We start from the raw sequence: 16358 nt of genomic DNA, 5'->3' as shown, positions 1-16358 counted from the left end.
GAAGCAGTGGACTGGCTGGCGAAATTCTAGTGTGTGGAATGACCAACAGGAGAAGATCACGCTCAACTCTGAAGTTGACAGAATTGAGACGGCAGATGAAGGAGGAATATCAAGGAACGGCAGCAGTCGGTGAATGAAAGCAAGGTACGGAATATTTGGGAGTAAATGCTGATATAGTGAATTGATCGTCCATCACAGGCATAGCATAGTAATGTACATGGCGATGGCTACCTATCCCATCATACGAATAACAATGTATGCCCATCCATCTCCATAAGCTGAACTCCTGACTACTTCCTCAATCGGCGCAGACATGGGCACCACGGCTCCGTGCAGCACGGGCTTGGCTAATACGGGCGTTCTGCGGCTCGGAAACAAATGCGGGAGGAGGGTGTGGAGGGCTGTGCCGATGGTCTGTGGCTGTGATGTCGAGATAGAGGGGGGGAGTGGTGATTGCACTAATTTGAGAGAGGGGGCACCTGAATCTGGAGGAAGAGGGAGGAAGAAGCGAATAGGCACATTGCGGAACGGTTGGGAGGGGAGTAGGACATTGGATATACGTTGGAAGGAGGGGAGGTCGACTATCAATCTAGTTAGTTATCTATCGCTTTTGCACCACGAGTAGTTCTAACTCACCATCTTGAACAGCTTCCCACAATCCAGATGAATCTTCCTTCGAAAGAGTCATGATTCCCTTCGCTGTTCCATTTCGAAGAAAATCCGCTTCTTTGACACTGTTGATAAAGGCATCATTCATAACCACTCCCTCCGCATCAAGTTGGACTAATTCCTCATGAGGCCAGTCGCTAAAATGCACCATTAACCGCCAGGAAAGTGGGCCGCTGGTGGTCTCGTCTGCCTCGTCTGATTTACTCCCCTTAGATGATGCCGGATCTGCTTCCGCGTAGAGATCGTATAAAAGTCCGATAGGATAGTGCCATTTTAATGGGACACCTTCAAATGAGAACCATCCGTCATGGACATGGGAGTTAGGGTCGATCAAGGATGGAGCGAAGAACGTCCTTAACCGGGGCAATAGCGAGGGGAGATAGGTGAGTCGTGAGCATGCAATCTACAAAGACCAGTTAGTATACACCAACCATCAACACATGAGCGCGTACAAGATATGGATCTGTCTGATCATAGGACCGGCTCTCTGACGGTGCCAGGACAATCTCTAATGGAAGTTTGCCGTCCCAGACGGAATTTTGGATGCTGGTGAGAGATGGTGCTTGGCTCATGATGGTGATGGTATGAAACTGAGACAGTTTAGTTTCTGAGTCTCGGTGGCCTTAATGTAGGAGCAGTGGTTACCGGTGTTTATCTTTAAAGACCTCAGGCATACAACTTGAGTACCCCGCAGAAACGGTCGTGAGCTACTGCGTCATGTTCGATTCATGACACAAACAGATAGACGATAGTCAAGCTGTCTGCTTATACTGGGCGTATTTCGAAAGCCCTGAACCGCGGCAGTAGTCAAAAAGAGAGAACTTCGTCGTTGTTGGTGGTGATGATGCATGAATTGGCGTTTCCAAAACAGGAATGTCACGTGTTAGTGCCTAAGGCCGAAGTTATATCATCCCCTTCACCTCTTGGCATGTCTCGTCGCCACGGACAAGACGGAGTCTGCTAACTATTAGGCTTGTGATGATTAATGTATAGAGTCAATAGTTATAGCATATACTCAGTAAACCATGACATCTCAAGATTCCCTGGCCTACCATGAGCCAGGAATCACTACCGTGCTCGACAAGATCATCTACTGCGGGCTAATCGGACAACTTTTCATCGGGATGGCCTGGGGCGTCCCTGGGGGAAATTTGTTAGAGTTGGATGTACAAAAGTCGATCCAGTAGTTGGGTTACCTGGGTTTTTTGCTGCTTGTATGAGGGTGAGTCAACCCCCTTCAAGAGAAGCGTCCTTTGACCCAGTTGTCGTGATTAGACCTATTCTGGTAGCTTTCGGATTTGCTGTGGGACTGGTACTTATATGTCGATTTGTAGTTGCAAAAGCTGTGCGATCGATTCAAGCGAAGAAACTATATGTCCACTTCCCAGAGGAGATGATGTCGATGAACTTTGGGTTCGTCGCTCATATGTGTCTCTTGGTTGGGATGGTCGCGGGGGCTACGTATACCGGGACGTCAGGTCTTTTCGCAGCATATCTGGCTGGTGCGAGTATCACCTGGCTTGATGAGTTGTTGATGACAATCTCCACGGATTCTTCTACGGAAGGCATTGGGTTGCAAAACCGCTCGACTCAAGGCACGGGGAACAGTTCTCGATCGAGCACTACATCGCAACAGACAGAGTCAACAGTGGCAATAAAGCATCCAACAGGAGAAGAAGTTTTTGAACGCCTCTGCAAAGAGCCACTCAAACGAGTCTTGAGCCCGCTCTTCATATGTACACTCCTCCCCAATGCCAACCAATCCATCATACCAACAAAATGCAGGCATCGATCGGCTTCTCAATTCCCATTACCAGGATGTTCCAAGGGGAAGTCGTCTGACGCGGAGTGGTCTAAACTATCCTCATGATGTTCGGCAAGGTTATTACATGTGTCTGGCTAATCCAATTGCATTTCAGCCCGCCTCCCATCATAGAAAAGATAAGCCAGATCTCCAAGATCCCGTTTACCTTTTGCACTTCCCGACTGAGGAAGGAGAAATCGAGGCCACCTGGTACTCCCTCGAACAAACAAAAGAACCGCAAGAATAAAAACCAGGCTCCAAAATCCGAGGCTACCAGCAGATCAGCAACCCAAGATCCAAAGGAACAAACACAGCAAGATCAGGGACAGCCACCTATGTCGACGACAACTACCACAACCACTGAGCCTGCCCAGAATGAACAAAGCAGCACCCACCTCCCCCGCAAACCCCGCTCTATCTACCCAGCCTCAATCCTAGGCCTTGCCATGGTCGCCAGAGGCGAAATGGCTACCTCATCGCATCCCTAGCAGAGACCGGTGGCATCTTCTCATCAAGCGAGCAGCAGAACAGCGGTAGCTCCGAGCTGTACCTTGTGGTGGTCTGGGCTATCACCCTGTGCACCATTATCGGGCCAATTTGCGTTGGTACCCTGATCAAAAGGGTTAAGACGTTACAGGATCAACGGGTAAACTCTGGGGGCCAGGATCCGTTGGGATCGTGGGGGGTTACTTCTTGAGATCACTTCTACCGGTGGATGGATTGTATAGTGTAGTTGGTTATGGCTGTATAGCTGATTGATTAACTTAATTTCTTTATTGCGATGTAAAAATAGACTTTAACTGTCATTCGGGTTGACGTATCCAACTCTATTTTCACATGATATACAGTAGTGCAACCACTGGCACGGCGCAACTAACAAGATGATTTGCAATTCTTCCATTCCAAATCATTTCTTCAAGGATACAATACCCTATGCTGCACTATCAGACAAAGCATTGTATTCCAAAAAGAGAAGCTTAGCCAACAATTCCGAAAAAGCAAAACCATGATTGGACCGATCAGATACCAGTTTAAGGGGCTAACGGGTGATCTCGATTAGATTGTACTACAGGTATGTTGCACATAGTACAAAGTAAAACTCCGTACAAAGAACCCCCCAAGAAATACCCTTCATGTGTAAGTATCGACAAGATCAACGCATAGTAGTTGCCCGTTAGTTCAGCACCGTGCACATAGTACTACAGTACTAGTCGTGGATCAAGCAACGGCCGAAGATCGCACCGAGAACTCAAACCATCACCAGCCTCAGTGGCCGTTGAGGTTGAGGCGGATGATGATAGTTTCCAGAGAGAAATCCGAGATTCACCCGTTGGCGAACAAAATCACATCCCTTTGTCCAGGGGTCTGTCTAGCTGCACGGACGCATAATTCATCCCGAAAAAGAAAAGACAAGAAAAAGTTACATCCGCTTCGTAAGCGAACATACTCCCGTACATATCTCGGCTCGGTTCGGGGCGGGCGTTCGTTTGAACCTTCCGTTCAGGAGGGTAGTCGGTTTCTAGTACGGAGTAGGAGGAGGAGCTGACTAGACACGCGGCTTTTGTTTCAGTATGCTCGGATTCGCGCCTTTCCTGCAGGCAACACAGGGCTGCAAAAGGGTTGTAAATCACAGGGCAGTGCAAATTGCTGTAGGCCATTGTCATGTAAATCAACCATCCTGACAACAACCAGCACAGCCTGATTCGGGGCACTTTGAAGGGTCGAGGGTGGAGAGATAAGATTCACAAAGCACTGTCCACTGAAACTCGGACCAAGAGGATCAATCCCTTGCATATCTTTGAACGGTGGATTCGTAGTCCGTACTCGTATGTCGAATAATTATAGCAATAATGCAATGCAGCCCCCTAAAACGGCCCGGCATTCGAACCGGCTTATGAAGATGCAACTTTGACATATTCCAAGGTATGCTGAACAGTATACACTCTGCTTCCGTATCCCGTATAGCATGGAAGGAGTCATTCCCGTAAAACAATACGGAAATGCCAGTTCTTGAAATGAAAGGAGCTCCGGAAGGAATGCCTATACTCGGAGTTTCCGAGCTTCTCAGTCTAACTCACTGGCTGGCCATACCACCGAACGGCGCGATCCGTGCCGGGATCCCTTGCTACCAGTAGCTACGCCTGTCACAGGAACAGTTCTGACTCAGGAACTCTCAGTTAGTGGCCCTTTAGAACATTGTAACGTTACACTTAGCCCAGCAGATCCGGAAATCAGCCGCACCGTAGCTCGAGCCCGGGTCAAAGGATACTACCAACGGAGGGCGAACTATCTGAAACAGCGTCGTTCATTGTGGACGAAGATCCCATCCACCAATTTCAACGCTTGTGCTGCCAAGTGTGGAGGGAGGCTTAGCGTGGTCTTCAACCCGTAAGCTGATTGGGTATGTGAGCATGCCAAAAGGCCTAGGATCGTGATTGCGGGCACGTGAGTAGTAGACAACGTAAAGCTAACGCGACGATCGATATATGCTCAATATGCATAGAGTGGATGTGCGGGTGCTGCCCGGTCATGGCTGTGGCAGTGACCTGCGTCTCTCGGGACAACAGGGGAAAACAATGCCATAACTAGTGATGGCAGTTGAGCAAATACTTGTCGTAATCTGTATATGCGATGTTGTAGCCATACAATAGCCATATCTCATTTGCTATCAATAATGCCTGTGCTCGTCAACCCCGGAAAGGGGTTACTGCCGATCCGTATTTGAGGAAAGGGCTGGAAAAAAGCAAACATGCGAGCTGCAGGAACGCCGGGTACAGAACGGGAATAAGCAATCTGGAGCCGTTAGCCGTGAAAACTGGAATTGAGACCTGTTCAGTGAGACGGCGCATAGTAGTTTTTCATGAGATCGGCGACGATGCCAATTTCGTCCTGTTTGCCGTCACTCTTGCTCTTCGGCACCGGGACCCGGGAACGGCCACGGGAAAACAAGAACGCAATCTTATTTTTTTCAATTGAATGACAGCCAAGAACAGGCGCGCGCGTCTCATCAGCCGCAGTTCTGCTGGTCTAGACTCCGGGGTTTGAGGCTTCGTACCCCTCAACGTGATATCCATGTCAGCGTTTCAGCCTCTGCCCCTGCTATCAGTGCCTTTTTCGTTCTTAGCGAAATGAGTAATATGACCGGCAGGGCTGGGGCCCACCACTGACCACTGCCATTTCAAATCACCCCAAGCACATACCGACGGGGTGGCTCATATCCTGACAGGCTACACTAGGAGAGGATGCCCGTAATTTCCAAAAGATATCGATCTCCATATCTCAGCCTTTTCCTCTAACAGGTGCGGAATTCGCTTGTTCCAGCTGGATCCATCTGGTCCCGCTCCCTCTTACCGGATTAGGACGTTGCTCATCACGAACTCAGGGTCACGACGCCTGTGTTCGTCATCGGCGTTGCGAAAGGAACTCCGGATAGCGGATGAACACTGGGGCTTGGCAGATCTCAACAAGGTTGGCACATGCCAAGGGAGCTCAGCACGGATTCCCCAACTGCGAGCACTATTCCAACGACTGGAGATGGGGGGAATAGTGGCTATCATGCTGTCAGGTTCCTAAGAAAGGGAGTGGAACCAGGACGTCACGGATCCCTAGCTGGTAATCCCGTCATGATCCTCGGGGTTAGTGCCAATTTGATCATCTTCTGCCCGATGCTAATTATTCCAGTGGCTTTTGCGGGAAAGCATTGTTGCACCTCTCCAGTGATGGCGCATGAAGTTGACCAAGGTTAATCGGGACCTCCTCACTCCTCAAACATATAAGGAATGGATTCTCTGCCTGATCAATCCATACCAACAGCTGAACCTCATTCCACAAAGCTCTTTCAATACAGAACTATCTTGAAGGATTTTCCAATCTCATTGCATACTTGCCCCCGGCTTGCACGAACACCCACTGGAGCAATTGCACTTCGGACCTCATTCGCCAATCCAAAGACTGCTATATCAATCAGACTGTGATATTCACGTCAACCATGTCTGCTGAGAACAAGAACACCACAAGGTATGCGCCCTGAATGAAAGCCATGCATCGACAGTAACTAACGGTTCCAGGATGACCAATGGTGTGGGCAACCAGCCTAACGGAGATGCGAACCACGGGGCAGACAGGAGCAACGCTGGTATCGCAGGCCCCAACGGGTCATCCGCTGCAGATGAGCCGTATTTTGCTCACACGCGGATGCATGACCGGTCTGCGCACGTATCCCGCCTGTCAAGTCAAATCAATAGGACGGATGAGATTTTGAAAACATGAAAGACACATGTCTATTTGCAAGGAAAAAACCAACAACTGAAGAAGAATCCGGTATTCTCAAGAATGCAAGGGATGATTTCTATATACAGAACCTTTTGGATGCCATAGTATAGGTGACAATGACCAGAAGACAGCATGGTCGTCACTTGGCGGGTATATCCAACCAAAGCAAGCTCTGAGACCCAAGGAAACATAAGGGCAGTGGGTCTCTGTCGTATACACAGCCCAAATCTCGGAATTTCAATTTAATTCAATAAGTCCCAAATGTGTTGTGCTAGTTCATCGTATTTGGTACTGGGGAATTCATGTCCAGCGTCGAAGTATTTAAACTCAACATTTCTCTCGAGGGCATCGGTAGCATCTGGTACAAGCTCCTCCTTAACAATAATAGAGTCGTCAATTCCGCATATAATTTGAACCTTGTCGCCCGTAAGGCCGTACTTGATTTGCTCTTGGGGAGAACGATTTCGCTGCGCCGTCAGAAACTGGCCCAGGCGTGCCCATGTATCCCATTGTCGCTGACGCAGAATTGGCCCGAACCGCATGCTAGACATGAAGGCATGAACAAACCCGGAATGGTAATTGACTTGCCAATAGACGGCCGTGGGAACAGCAACATGAGGGTATGCTCGGGAAAGTATTTGAGTACCAGCAGCACCTATCGAGGGAAGTTCTTCAGTGAGCGCGGCTCCGGCATCAATCTTTTCATTACCCTTGGGCTTCGGGGTAACCAATGGGCCCGCGCGGAGCCGACGGCCGACGAGGAAACCCAGAACCTTCTCAGGTACCAGTCCACGGGAGTACAAAAGCCGTGACTGGAAACTAATCTGGGAGTCTCTGATCAAACCGGATGGGGCCAGTAACACCAAGGACGAAAGAAGTTGAGGAAAAAATGACGCAAAGGACGCAGCAATACCGCCTCCGAGAGAATAACCCACGAGGCAGAATTTACCAGATCCAGCACCGGTCCACGAAATCGGGGACGAGTTCAATGCAAGAGAGATCTGTGTCGATAATAGTCGGTCATCTTGAGGGAGGTCTGACGGACAGTCGGAATAGCCTCGTCCAAACCTGGTGGTTGGCTTTTGTTAGCGATCAAGTCTCAATGGGTCCTGGAGGAAGCACTTACAGGTCAAACAACATGACACGACAGCCGCGATCAACTAGAGCGTGTGCCACACCGCCCAATGCGATACACGGAGTAGTGATGCCATGGACAAAAAGCACCTTAGGTCCATCCTCAGGACCCCATTCGTAGACCCTGATTGATCCATATGGGGTCGACACATCACGGGCTCCGGGGAGCACATCGGCCGGCAACGGAAGAGCACGAATTTCTTCATCTGAGAGACCGGGTAAAACAGTCGACCGCGGGGAGGGAAGGATCTTTCCTTCAGCGTGCAAATCTGAACCAATTGAGCGAAGCAGGAAGCCTAGAGTAAACGATGCTGCACCGGTTGCGGCCAGGAGGGGGATCTGGGCTCGATGATTTGCGAAGGAATCGGACAGGAAGTCGGCAGTCTGGCTGTACCAGGACATTATGGATGTAGTATTTCCTCTAAAAATACTATACAAATTAATCCAATATCAAACAAAAAGCAATTGGTGATACCGGTCACTGACTGAGAGAAGCAGAGAGAGACCGGAAGAGGAAAGCCTCGGCGAAAAAGCATCGGGCCGAGGGACCAGCCGGATTGACGTCATGTTTCCTATCCGGGTTAAATGTCAACTATGGAGACATTGTATAAACATATCTTAGCGAAATGCTGCAGAGTACGTATACAGCAAATATCATCTGAGAGCATGATAATGGGTAAATTGTGCTTGAAAGGTTCAATGCGGTAAGCGCTGCTAGATATCTGAAACAAGAGTGTCAGAGATACAACGTTGCTGTCTAAAATATACAAAGCTAGACAAGATGTTTGTGAACTCAATTCAAAACACCAATTGACATTTTCGAGCGTATCCTTGCCTGGTAGGGCTAAAGAGACGCTCTCGAGACTAATATATCCACCGCCACCATCCGGAGCTGACAATCAATATAGGGCGCATACTCAACTTCAGACAACCTCATATAAAAACATTCAGCTCAATAGACAGTGTCGTCCTGGACTTCGGGGATCTACAGGCACAGTGAGAAGAAATTGATGACCTATCAATCCTTCATCTTATCTCTCGTTTCCGTTTCACGCTGAGGTTTTGGTCCCTGCAGATGCTAGGTCAATAAGTGTAGGGAATAAGTTAATCAACTCTCATCGGGCCACACATGCATAGCAAGCATCCGTCCCTGGCAGGAACAGACCATATGCGAATCTTAAATAGACTCTGAATTGGTTACCGCTATGGAAAGGCTAAGTGTCAAAGCAGCCCTAGGTTCAGACTGCTATCTGAGCCTGAGCACATCCATATCACCCTGGAACAAAGTCCAAGAAGCAACTGAGATCGATCATATCCAGTCTTCGAATTAATTGCCATATTTATCCGGGGTTAAATTAACCGAACAGCTTGGAGCGCTGTCCGCACACCCTATATTGAAAACGAGCAGAAGCTCTGCCCACACAACCCAATCAAAACACATGATCGAGTTGAAGAGATCGGATCCACTGCTAGATGGCAATGTCGATGACCAAGGAGCAATGTCTATCACTTTGAAACGAGTCAATTAACGAGTATCAAATAGAATAGAACGGGAACAGGGCATCTCGTTAGGTATAAAAGGATGCAGTTTCTCCTAGCTTTGGGATCATTCAACCAATTCTGCAGGCCAGATAACAAATACTTCCATTCTCTTTTTCTCTTTTTTTTGCTTATATTACTTTCCAGTTCAAAATATGTATAACCGCGCACTCCTTTTCTCTTCCCTTTTGGCAGTTGCCAGCGCCCAGCAGGCTGGGACACAAAAGGAAGAGAACCACCCTTCTTTGAACTGGAAGAAGTGTACGGCGGATGGCTGCACGGAGCAGAAGGGCTCTGTGGTCCTTGACGCCAACTGGCGTTGGGTCCACTCGACCGATGGTTACGACAACTGCTACACCGGTAACTCGGCAAGTCTCTATTATGTTGAGAAGATAGAACCGTGACTAACAGAGAATACAGTGGGATGAGAGCCTTTGCCCTGACGACAAGACTTGCGCTCAGAACTGCGCCGTTGACGGAGCTGACTACGAGGGCACCTATGGTATCAGCTCTGACGGCGACGCCCTGACGTTGACCTTTGTCCAAGACTCCAACGTCGGATCGCGGTTGTACTTGATGGAGGATGACAGCACCTACCAGATGTTTAACTTGACCAACTCCGAGTTCACCTTCGACGTCGATGTCTCAGAGCTGCCTTGTGGTCTGAACGGCGCTCTGTACTTCAGCTCCATGGATGCGGACGGTGGACTCTCCAAGTACGATGGCAACAAGGCTGGTGCCAAGTATGGTACCGGATACTGTGATTCGCAGTGTCCAAGGGATATGAAGTTCATTAACGGCCAGGTAAGATACCCTGTCTTGTTTCCCCGGATTCTCATGGCTAACAACTGAAACAGGGCAACGTCGAAGGCTGGGAGGCCCAAGACAATGACAAGAACGCCGGCACTGGCAACCATGGCTCCTGCTGCCCCGAGTTGGATATCTGGGAGGCCAACAAGATCTCCACGGCTGTCACGCCCCACCCTTGCAGCGACCTCGAACAGACCATGTGCAATGGAGACAACTGTGGCGGAACCTACTCCGGCGAGCGCTATGGAGGAAACTGCGACCCTGACGGCTGTGACTTCAACCCCTTCCGTATGGGCAACGAGTCGTACTTCGGCCCGAACAAGATCGTCGACACCACCAAGAAGATGACGGTGGTGACCCAGTTCATCACTGACGACGGCACCGACTCTGGAACCCTTTCGGAGATCAAGCGCTTCTATGTCCAAGACGGCAAGGTCATTGCTAACGCTGCTTCTAACATCGACGGTGTCACGGGCAACTCCATCACCTCCGACTTCTGTACGGCCCAGAAGAAGGCTTTCGGTGACGACAACGTCTTCGCGCAGCAGGGTGGCCTCTCCAAGATGGGCGATGCCATGGCCAACGGCATGGTCCTTGTCCTGAGTCTGTGGGATGACCACTACGCCAACGCGCTCTGGCTCGACAGCTCCTACCCGACCAACGCTACCGAGAGCGACCCTGGTGTCAAGCGTGGAACTTGCGCCAAGGACTCTGGCGCTCCTAGCGATGTTGAGAAGAGTGCTGCCGATTCCACGGTGACTTTCTCGGGTATCAAGTTCGGAGCCATCAACTCGACCTTTTCTGCTTCGTCGTAAATAGTTTGATCGACGTATATCGAGGCGGGCATAAACCGATACTCTGTTAGTGGTATGATCGGGGGATTCTCAAGCATCCTGTATTAAATTCTATTCTTCATTCTGTCTTCTTTTAAAAAAACATTTAGAAATCAAATGTGGCTGTCAAGTTTCTGTTCTCAGTTGCACTGTAGTCCGTACAAATGTGCCGGAACATTCTCGGTCCGGATTCACTAAAAAGGGCAATCGACTCGGAGCTGCTCTTGGAAGTAAGAAAAAAACTATTGCAACTCTTCCACGCCATGTTTGACACGGTCTGCACACTTCCGCTGTCTGCGGACTTATTCGCGCAGGCCCTTCATCCCAGAGAGCCAGTTGTCTCGGTCGGACTCTCGACCGGCCATGTGCAAACTTTTCGACTTCCGTCGGACGAGGTCAACAGTGACGACGACGATGTCGCGTCGAACTCGTCGTCGCGGAACGGCAAGGGTCATATTGACACCATGTGGAGGACAAGACGGCACAAGGGCAGCTGTCGAACTTTAGGGTTTGGCATTGACGGGGAGACGCTGTACTCCGCAGGGACAGACGGCTTGGTGAAAGCTGCAAAGGCGGAGACCGGAGTTGTGGAAAACAAGATTGCGATTCCCACAGAGAAAGATGGGTTAGTTTCTTTTTACCAGTGGAATCTTCAATGGATCTTATACGCCCTTTTGTGGTTCAATGGCTTGACTAACAGTGCTGTTTTCTATATTGTAGCTCCGTCGATGCTCCAACAGTCGTCCATGCCCTGTCACCCCAGACTCTTCTTCTCGCTACAGACTCGAGCGCATTGCATCTCTATGACCTTCGCAAACCCTACTCGTCTGTTTCGGCGCGTCCGGAACAATCACATCATCCTCACGACGACTACATCTCGTCCCTCACTCCCCTACCGGCGTCGGATACCAGTACATCAGGCTTCAGCAAGCAATGGGTTTCGACCGGGGGCACAACATTGGCCGTGACGGATCTACGACGCGGAGTCATGATGCGCAGTGAAGATCAGGAGGAAGAACTGATCAGCTCCACATACATTAGCGGGTTGCCATCCAGCGGAAGCAGCCGTGGTGAAAAGGTCATTATCGGTGGTTCTAGCGGAGTGTTAACGCTTTGGGAGAAGGGCGCTTGGGATGACCAAGACGAGCGGATTTACGTCGACCGTTCTGGTTCTGAGGGGGAGACCTTGGAAACCATTAGTGTCGTCCCAGATGACCTTGGAAAGGGCAAGATGGTTGCGGTAGGTGTGGGCACCGGTGTAGTCAAGTTCGTCGGCATTGGTCCCAATAAGGTTGTCTCGTCCGTCATACACGATGAGACTGAAGGCGTTGTGGGGTTGGGATTTGATGCTGAGGGTCGCATGGTCAGCGGTGGTGGCCAGGTGGTGAAAGTCTGGCACGAAGCTCTTAACGCTGAAGATTCTGGTGATGTCGAAATGATGGGCAGTGACAGCGAAGGTAGCAACGATGACTCGGAAGATGACAGTGACCGCGAGAGTCGATCCGGTGACAAGTCTCGCCGGAAGCGAAAGAAGGCCAAGGGCAAGGACCGCAAGGGAGGACAGCACATCATGGCATTTGATGGTCTTGATTGATTGATACCCTATCTTGAAATCGCATAGCTGTAAAGCATCAATACTTTGGAGTCTACGGACTACAAGCACATATCAAAGGAGTATGGAGTAGACGTAAATAGACAAAAGTTAGCTCTTCTAATACATAAAGCTACCATCGTGCACTTCTACTCTATTCATTATGAGCGGAATTTTTCCACTGTTCTACAACTTCATTAATAAAGCCATATCCGGAAATCCGAATTTCACCTCAACTGCCGAAGCCTCGAGGCCCCGCGACGAGACCCACGGAAGAGCGAAGAGCATGTGGAGAAAGAATAGAGATGGATTCAAGTAGTTATTGCGATTAGGATTATTCATGATGGTCAAGCAGCGCTGGGTCTTATTTAGTGTCTCCTTCTCATCCTCCTTCTCTCTTCCACCCTTTGCTCGTTACCACGCAAATCTACACAATGGACGCATTTGAATACAACGCCAATCCCGGCCGGGTCATCTTCGGCAGCGGCACCATCCAGAAACTCCCCGATGAGATCGCCCGTCTCAACCTCAAGCTGCCCCTGGTCCTCTCGACACCGCAGCAGACCAGCCAGGCCGAGACCGTCAAGAATGTCCTGAAGGACCAGATCGCAGGCATCTTCTCAGATGCTACGATGCACACGCCCACGCATGTCACCGACGCGGCCGTCCAATTTGCACAGCAGAAGGGCGCTGACTCAGTCATTTCCATCGGGGGTGGCAGCACCATTGGTCTGGGCAAGGCAATTAGCTTCCGCACGGGACTGCCACATATCTGTATCCCGACGACTTATGCGGGAAGTGAGATGACGCCTATTCTGGGTGAGACGGCGGATGGAGCGAAGAAGACCAAGTCTGATCCCAAGATCCTTCCCGGGACGGTGATCTATGATGTCGACTTGACCATGACCCTGCCCACGGGGATGAGTGCGACGAGTGGTGTCAATGCCATTGCTCATGCTGGTAGGTTTACTGCTATCTATAGCTAAAAGCGCATCGGGCTAATGATGCCTCCAGTCGAGGCCCTCTACGCCCGCAACACCAACCCCGTCATCAACCTGATGGCCCTTGAAGGAACTCGAGCCTTGGCCAGCTCTCTCCCCGAAATTGTCGAGAACCCATCTTCTCAATCCGCTCGCTCTCTGGCCCTCTACGGCGCCTGGCTGTGCGGAACCTGTCTAGGCAGCGTGGGCATGTCCATCCACCACAAGCTCTGCCACACTCTCGGAGGCAGCTTCAACCTGCCCCACGCAGAGACTCACACTGCCGTGCTGCCGCATGCAATCTCGTACAATGCGCCCAACATCCCCGAAGCTATGAAGAAGCTGGCAGACGCTCTTCCCGAAAGCAACGGGGATGCGATCCACGGGTTGAATGTCTTACTGGAGAAGCTGAAGGTCAAGCGGGGAGCCAAGGACTTTGGAATGAAGGAGGATGGTATTGATAAGGCTGCTGATATTGCCGTGAGCAACCCGTACTGGAACCCCCGGCCGATTGAGCGTGGTCCGATTCGTGAGTTGATTCGGAGAGTTTGGGCTGGAGAACCCGCGCGGGCGGATCTGTAGCTATTAGTTTAGTGTAGGGTGATCTGTATATACCAATGAGCCTAAGATAGTATGAAATATAAAAATTCAAGTATAAATGCAGTGTCGTTCCTGTATGTTGTTAATCACAAACCGTGCCATTGGCTCCTTTCGCATGGCGGGGTGAAGTGGGGGATTTCGCCGAAAAAAAATTTCCTCCCATCAGCTAACATCAATCCTCAATCCAACAGACAACATTCAGGAGAAAAGAGAGGCTACACAGTGCCTCCCTTGTTATTCCACTAGACTATGGGCGCAGAAATGGAGGCAGCACCGGTGCTGTCCACCCCCGATGACCGAATCCTCGAAGCCACCGAACCCGTCGTCTCCCACGATCCCCAGCGCATCGCATCCGACGAAGAGCTCTGCATTACATACGATATTGAGCGCACGTTGAAAGAGATCCGCCAGGCCCGGTACAAGCGAGTTGCCCTACAATTCCCCGATGACATGCTCCCCGATGCCCCGCGGGTATTCCAACTGCTCAGTCGGGGACTGAACCCTGCGACAACGACCACCAGCAACGGCGCAAACGGTCATTCGAATGAAACGGAGAATGGGGATCTGGCGCAGTTTGTGGCTGGTCTTCAGGTGGAGGATCCAGCGAACGAGACGCCAAAACTGTACATCCTGGCTGATACTTCCTACGGAACCTGCTGTGTCGATGAAGTGGCTGCGGAACATGTGAACGCGGACGTGGTGGTACATTATGGACGGTCGTGCTTGTCGCCAACGGCCAGATTGCCTGTCATCTATGTGTTTACGCATAAGCCTCTGCCCATCGAGCCGGTTGTTCGGGCCTTCAAGGCTACCTACCCAGATCCATCTACGAAGGTGATTCTGGCGGCGGATGTGACTTATGCGGACCACCTCCCCAGCGTGTATGCTCGACTGACAGAGGAGGGATACGCCGACTTGTTTGCTACAGAGATCGTTCACGACCCGTCTTCTGCTATTCCTAATCGAACTGTGCCGGAGTCTGTTCGCGAAAGCCCCGATTCGTTGTCAGAGTGGCAGCTCTTCCATATTTCCAACCCTCCGACGGCCCTTCTTATGACCCTTGCGTCTCGGGTTACTGCGATCCACATTTATCCCACGGGCAAGGCAGAGAAGGAAGAGGACGACGTGAAGCCACTAGAGGCATCGACAGCGGCCGCCTTGCGGCGACGGTACGCTATCTTGACCTCGCTGAACACCGTTCCTATTTTCGGTATCTTGATCAACACCCTGAGTGTGAAGAACTATCTTCACATTGTGGAACATGTCAAGCAAAAGATTGCGGATGCGGGCAAGAAGAGCTACATGTTCGTGGTTGGCAAGTTGAACGCGGCTAAAGTCGCTAATTTCAGCGAGATTGGTGGTTGGGTGGTCATTGGCTGCTGGGAGAGCTCCCTGGTCGACAGCAAAGATTTCTGGAAACCGGTCATCACCCCGTATGAGTTGGAATTGACGCTCCAGGGGGATACGGAGCGGGTCTGGACGGGAGCGTGGCAGAGCGATTTTCAAGCCATCCTTGATAAACCGGCTGAAACTCCTTCGTCGGAAACCAACGGTGCGGCCGGCGGCAACAACGACAACGACAACGACAACGACGAGGAAGAGGACTCAGACTTCGAATCCGCTCCCCCAGAATTTGACTTGCGTACTGGCAAACTTGTCTCACACTCACGTCCGATGCGGGATTCTGCACCCCGCGTTTCTGCCCAGCTCGATGCTGCGGCGGCGAGTAGTGGACCGAATGCTGCTCGGGCGTTAGCCAGACGGGCCAAAGGCGATCTTGCCATGATCGGCGGTACCGTTTCTCCAGGTGCGGAATTTCTACGATCGCAGCGGACGTGGAAGGGATTGGGCAGCGATTTCGACATCCGGTATGACGACGACGAGAAGGATGATCGGGATAGCACACTGGTGGTGGAAGGGCGCAAGGGTATTGCAAGGGGATACACCGTCGGAGAATCAATAGACAAGCATTGACTTTAGCATCCTGTGTGTATAGTACTTGTATAGGAGTGTTCCGCAGGGCGTATGATACCCTAATAATTGAAGCCACATGGACAACAGAAACTTGAATGTAGGGGCCACTAAATGAATAATTGAATCCTGATTTTCTTTCCTAATAATTTTTT

At 50.6% G+C, this 16358-nt stretch overlaps 10 protein-coding genes across 10 annotated transcripts; 8 read left to right on the top strand and 2 right to left on the bottom strand.

The window, feature by feature from the left end:
- Positions 1-154: 154 nt before the first annotated feature.
- On the bottom strand, positions 155-1490 carry ASPGLDRAFT_41359 (autophagy protein 5). Its single transcript, XM_022545390.1, has 4 exons — positions 1315-1490; positions 1122-1259; positions 637-1072; positions 155-581 (listed from the first exon to the last, which is right to left on the bottom strand). Exons 2-4 carry the CDS (start codon positions 1239-1241, stop codon positions 232-234), a joined length of 906 nt encoding a protein of 301 aa, XP_022406048.1. The 5' UTR covers positions 1242-1259; positions 1315-1490; the 3' UTR covers positions 155-231.
- A 204-nt stretch (positions 1491-1694) lies between these two features.
- On the top strand, positions 1695-2539 carry ASPGLDRAFT_21500 (uncharacterized protein; the record flags this gene model as incomplete). The annotated part of the gene is made up of 3 exons (XM_022543102.1): positions 1695-1822; positions 1854-1891; positions 2004-2539. 3 exons carry the CDS (start codon positions 1695-1697, stop codon positions 2537-2539), a joined length of 702 nt encoding a protein of 233 aa, XP_022406047.1.
- ASPGLDRAFT_54045 (uncharacterized protein) lies at positions 2520-3188 on the top strand. Its single transcript, XM_022548060.1, has one exon. It carries the CDS (start codon positions 2536-2538, stop codon positions 2959-2961), a length of 426 nt encoding a protein of 141 aa, XP_022406046.1. The 5' UTR covers positions 2520-2535; the 3' UTR covers positions 2962-3188.
- Positions 3189-3606: 418 nt separating this feature from the next.
- On the top strand, positions 3607-5371 carry ASPGLDRAFT_78555 (uncharacterized protein; the record flags this gene model as incomplete). Its single annotated transcript, XM_022549973.1, has 4 exons — positions 3607-3610; positions 3679-3906; positions 4624-4861; positions 4977-5371. 4 exons carry the CDS (start codon positions 3607-3609, stop codon positions 5056-5058), a joined length of 552 nt encoding a protein of 183 aa, XP_022406045.1. The 3' UTR covers positions 5059-5371.
- A 308-nt stretch (positions 5372-5679) lies between these two features.
- On the top strand, positions 5680-6471 carry ASPGLDRAFT_41354 (uncharacterized protein). Its single transcript, XM_022545389.1, has 2 exons — positions 5680-5772; positions 5856-6471. The coding sequence occupies exon 2, from the start codon at positions 5950-5952 to the stop codon at positions 6217-6219; it is 270 nt and encodes an 89-aa protein (XP_022406044.1). The 5' UTR covers positions 5680-5772; positions 5856-5949; the 3' UTR covers positions 6220-6471.
- Positions 6462-6742, top strand: ASPGLDRAFT_31085 (uncharacterized protein; the record flags this gene model as incomplete). Its single annotated transcript, XM_022544005.1, has 2 exons — positions 6462-6490; positions 6541-6742. The coding sequence occupies 2 exons, from the start codon at positions 6462-6464 to the stop codon at positions 6740-6742; spliced, it is 231 nt and encodes a 76-aa protein (XP_022406043.1).
- Positions 6743-6987: 245 nt separating this feature from the next.
- Positions 6988-8281, bottom strand: ASPGLDRAFT_115395 (alpha/beta hydrolase; the record flags this gene model as incomplete). The annotated part of the gene is made up of 2 exons (XM_022539686.1): positions 6988-7813; positions 7872-8281. The coding sequence occupies 2 exons, from the start codon at positions 8279-8281 to the stop codon at positions 6988-6990; spliced, it is 1236 nt and encodes a 411-aa protein (XP_022406042.1).
- A 1292-nt stretch (positions 8282-9573) lies between these two features.
- On the top strand, positions 9574-11043 carry ASPGLDRAFT_62893 (glycoside hydrolase family 7 protein; the record flags this gene model as incomplete). The annotated part of the gene is made up of 3 exons (XM_022548594.1): positions 9574-9786; positions 9839-10222; positions 10276-11043. 3 exons carry the CDS (start codon positions 9574-9576, stop codon positions 11041-11043), a joined length of 1365 nt encoding a protein of 454 aa, XP_022406041.1.
- Positions 11044-11324: 281 nt separating this feature from the next.
- ASPGLDRAFT_115330 (uncharacterized protein) lies at positions 11325-12655 on the top strand (the record flags this gene model as incomplete). The annotated part of the gene is made up of 2 exons (XM_022539681.1): positions 11325-11686; positions 11782-12655. The coding sequence occupies 2 exons, from the start codon at positions 11325-11327 to the stop codon at positions 12653-12655; spliced, it is 1236 nt and encodes a 411-aa protein (XP_022406040.1).
- A 246-nt stretch (positions 12656-12901) lies between these two features.
- ASPGLDRAFT_71090 (uncharacterized protein) lies at positions 12902-16312 on the top strand. The gene is made up of 4 exons (XM_022549535.1): positions 12902-13612; positions 13667-14178; positions 14479-15543; positions 15586-16312. Exons 1-4 carry the CDS (start codon positions 13087-13089, stop codon positions 16204-16206), a joined length of 2724 nt encoding a protein of 907 aa, XP_022406039.1. The 5' UTR covers positions 12902-13086; the 3' UTR covers positions 16207-16312.
- Positions 16313-16358: the final 46 nt, after the last annotated feature.

Source organism: Aspergillus glaucus (assembly GCF_001890805.1).
Source record: "Aspergillus glaucus CBS 516.65 unplaced genomic scaffold ASPGLscaffold_1, whole genome shotgun sequence".
In the NCBI taxonomy this organism is placed as follows: domain Eukaryota; kingdom Fungi; phylum Ascomycota; class Eurotiomycetes; order Eurotiales; family Aspergillaceae; genus Aspergillus; species Aspergillus glaucus.
This window is presented reverse-complemented; position numbering and strand designations above follow the sequence as displayed.

Coding starts and splice junctions, on each gene's coding strand:
- ASPGLDRAFT_41359 (XM_022545390.1), bottom strand. CDS start 1,241: ATGAGCCAAGCACCATCTCTCACCAGCATCCAAAATTCCGTCTGGGAC. Junction 1,073..1,121: donor ATCAGACAGATCCATATCTT/GTACGCGCTCAT, acceptor TGGTCTTTGTAG/ATTGCATGCTCACGACTCAC. Junction 582..636: donor GTGGGAAGCTGTTCAAGATG/GTGAGTTAGAAC, acceptor CTAGATTGATAG/TCGACCTCCCCTCCTTCCAA.
- ASPGLDRAFT_54045 (XM_022548060.1), top strand. CDS start 2,536: ATGATGTTCGGCAAGGTTATTACATGTGTCTGGCTAATCCAATTGCAT.
- ASPGLDRAFT_41354 (XM_022545389.1), top strand. CDS start 5,950: ATGCCAAGGGAGCTCAGCACGGATTCCCCAACTGCGAGCACTATTCCA.
- ASPGLDRAFT_71090 (XM_022549535.1), top strand. CDS start 13,087: ATGGACGCATTTGAATACAACGCCAATCCCGGCCGGGTCATCTTCGGC. Junction 13,613..13,666: donor CAATGCCATTGCTCATGCTG/GTAGGTTTACTG, acceptor TGATGCCTCCAG/TCGAGGCCCTCTACGCCCGC. Junction 14,179..14,478: donor TTCGTGAGTTGATTCGGAGA/GTTTGGGCTGGA, acceptor TTATTCCACTAG/ACTATGGGCGCAGAAATGGA.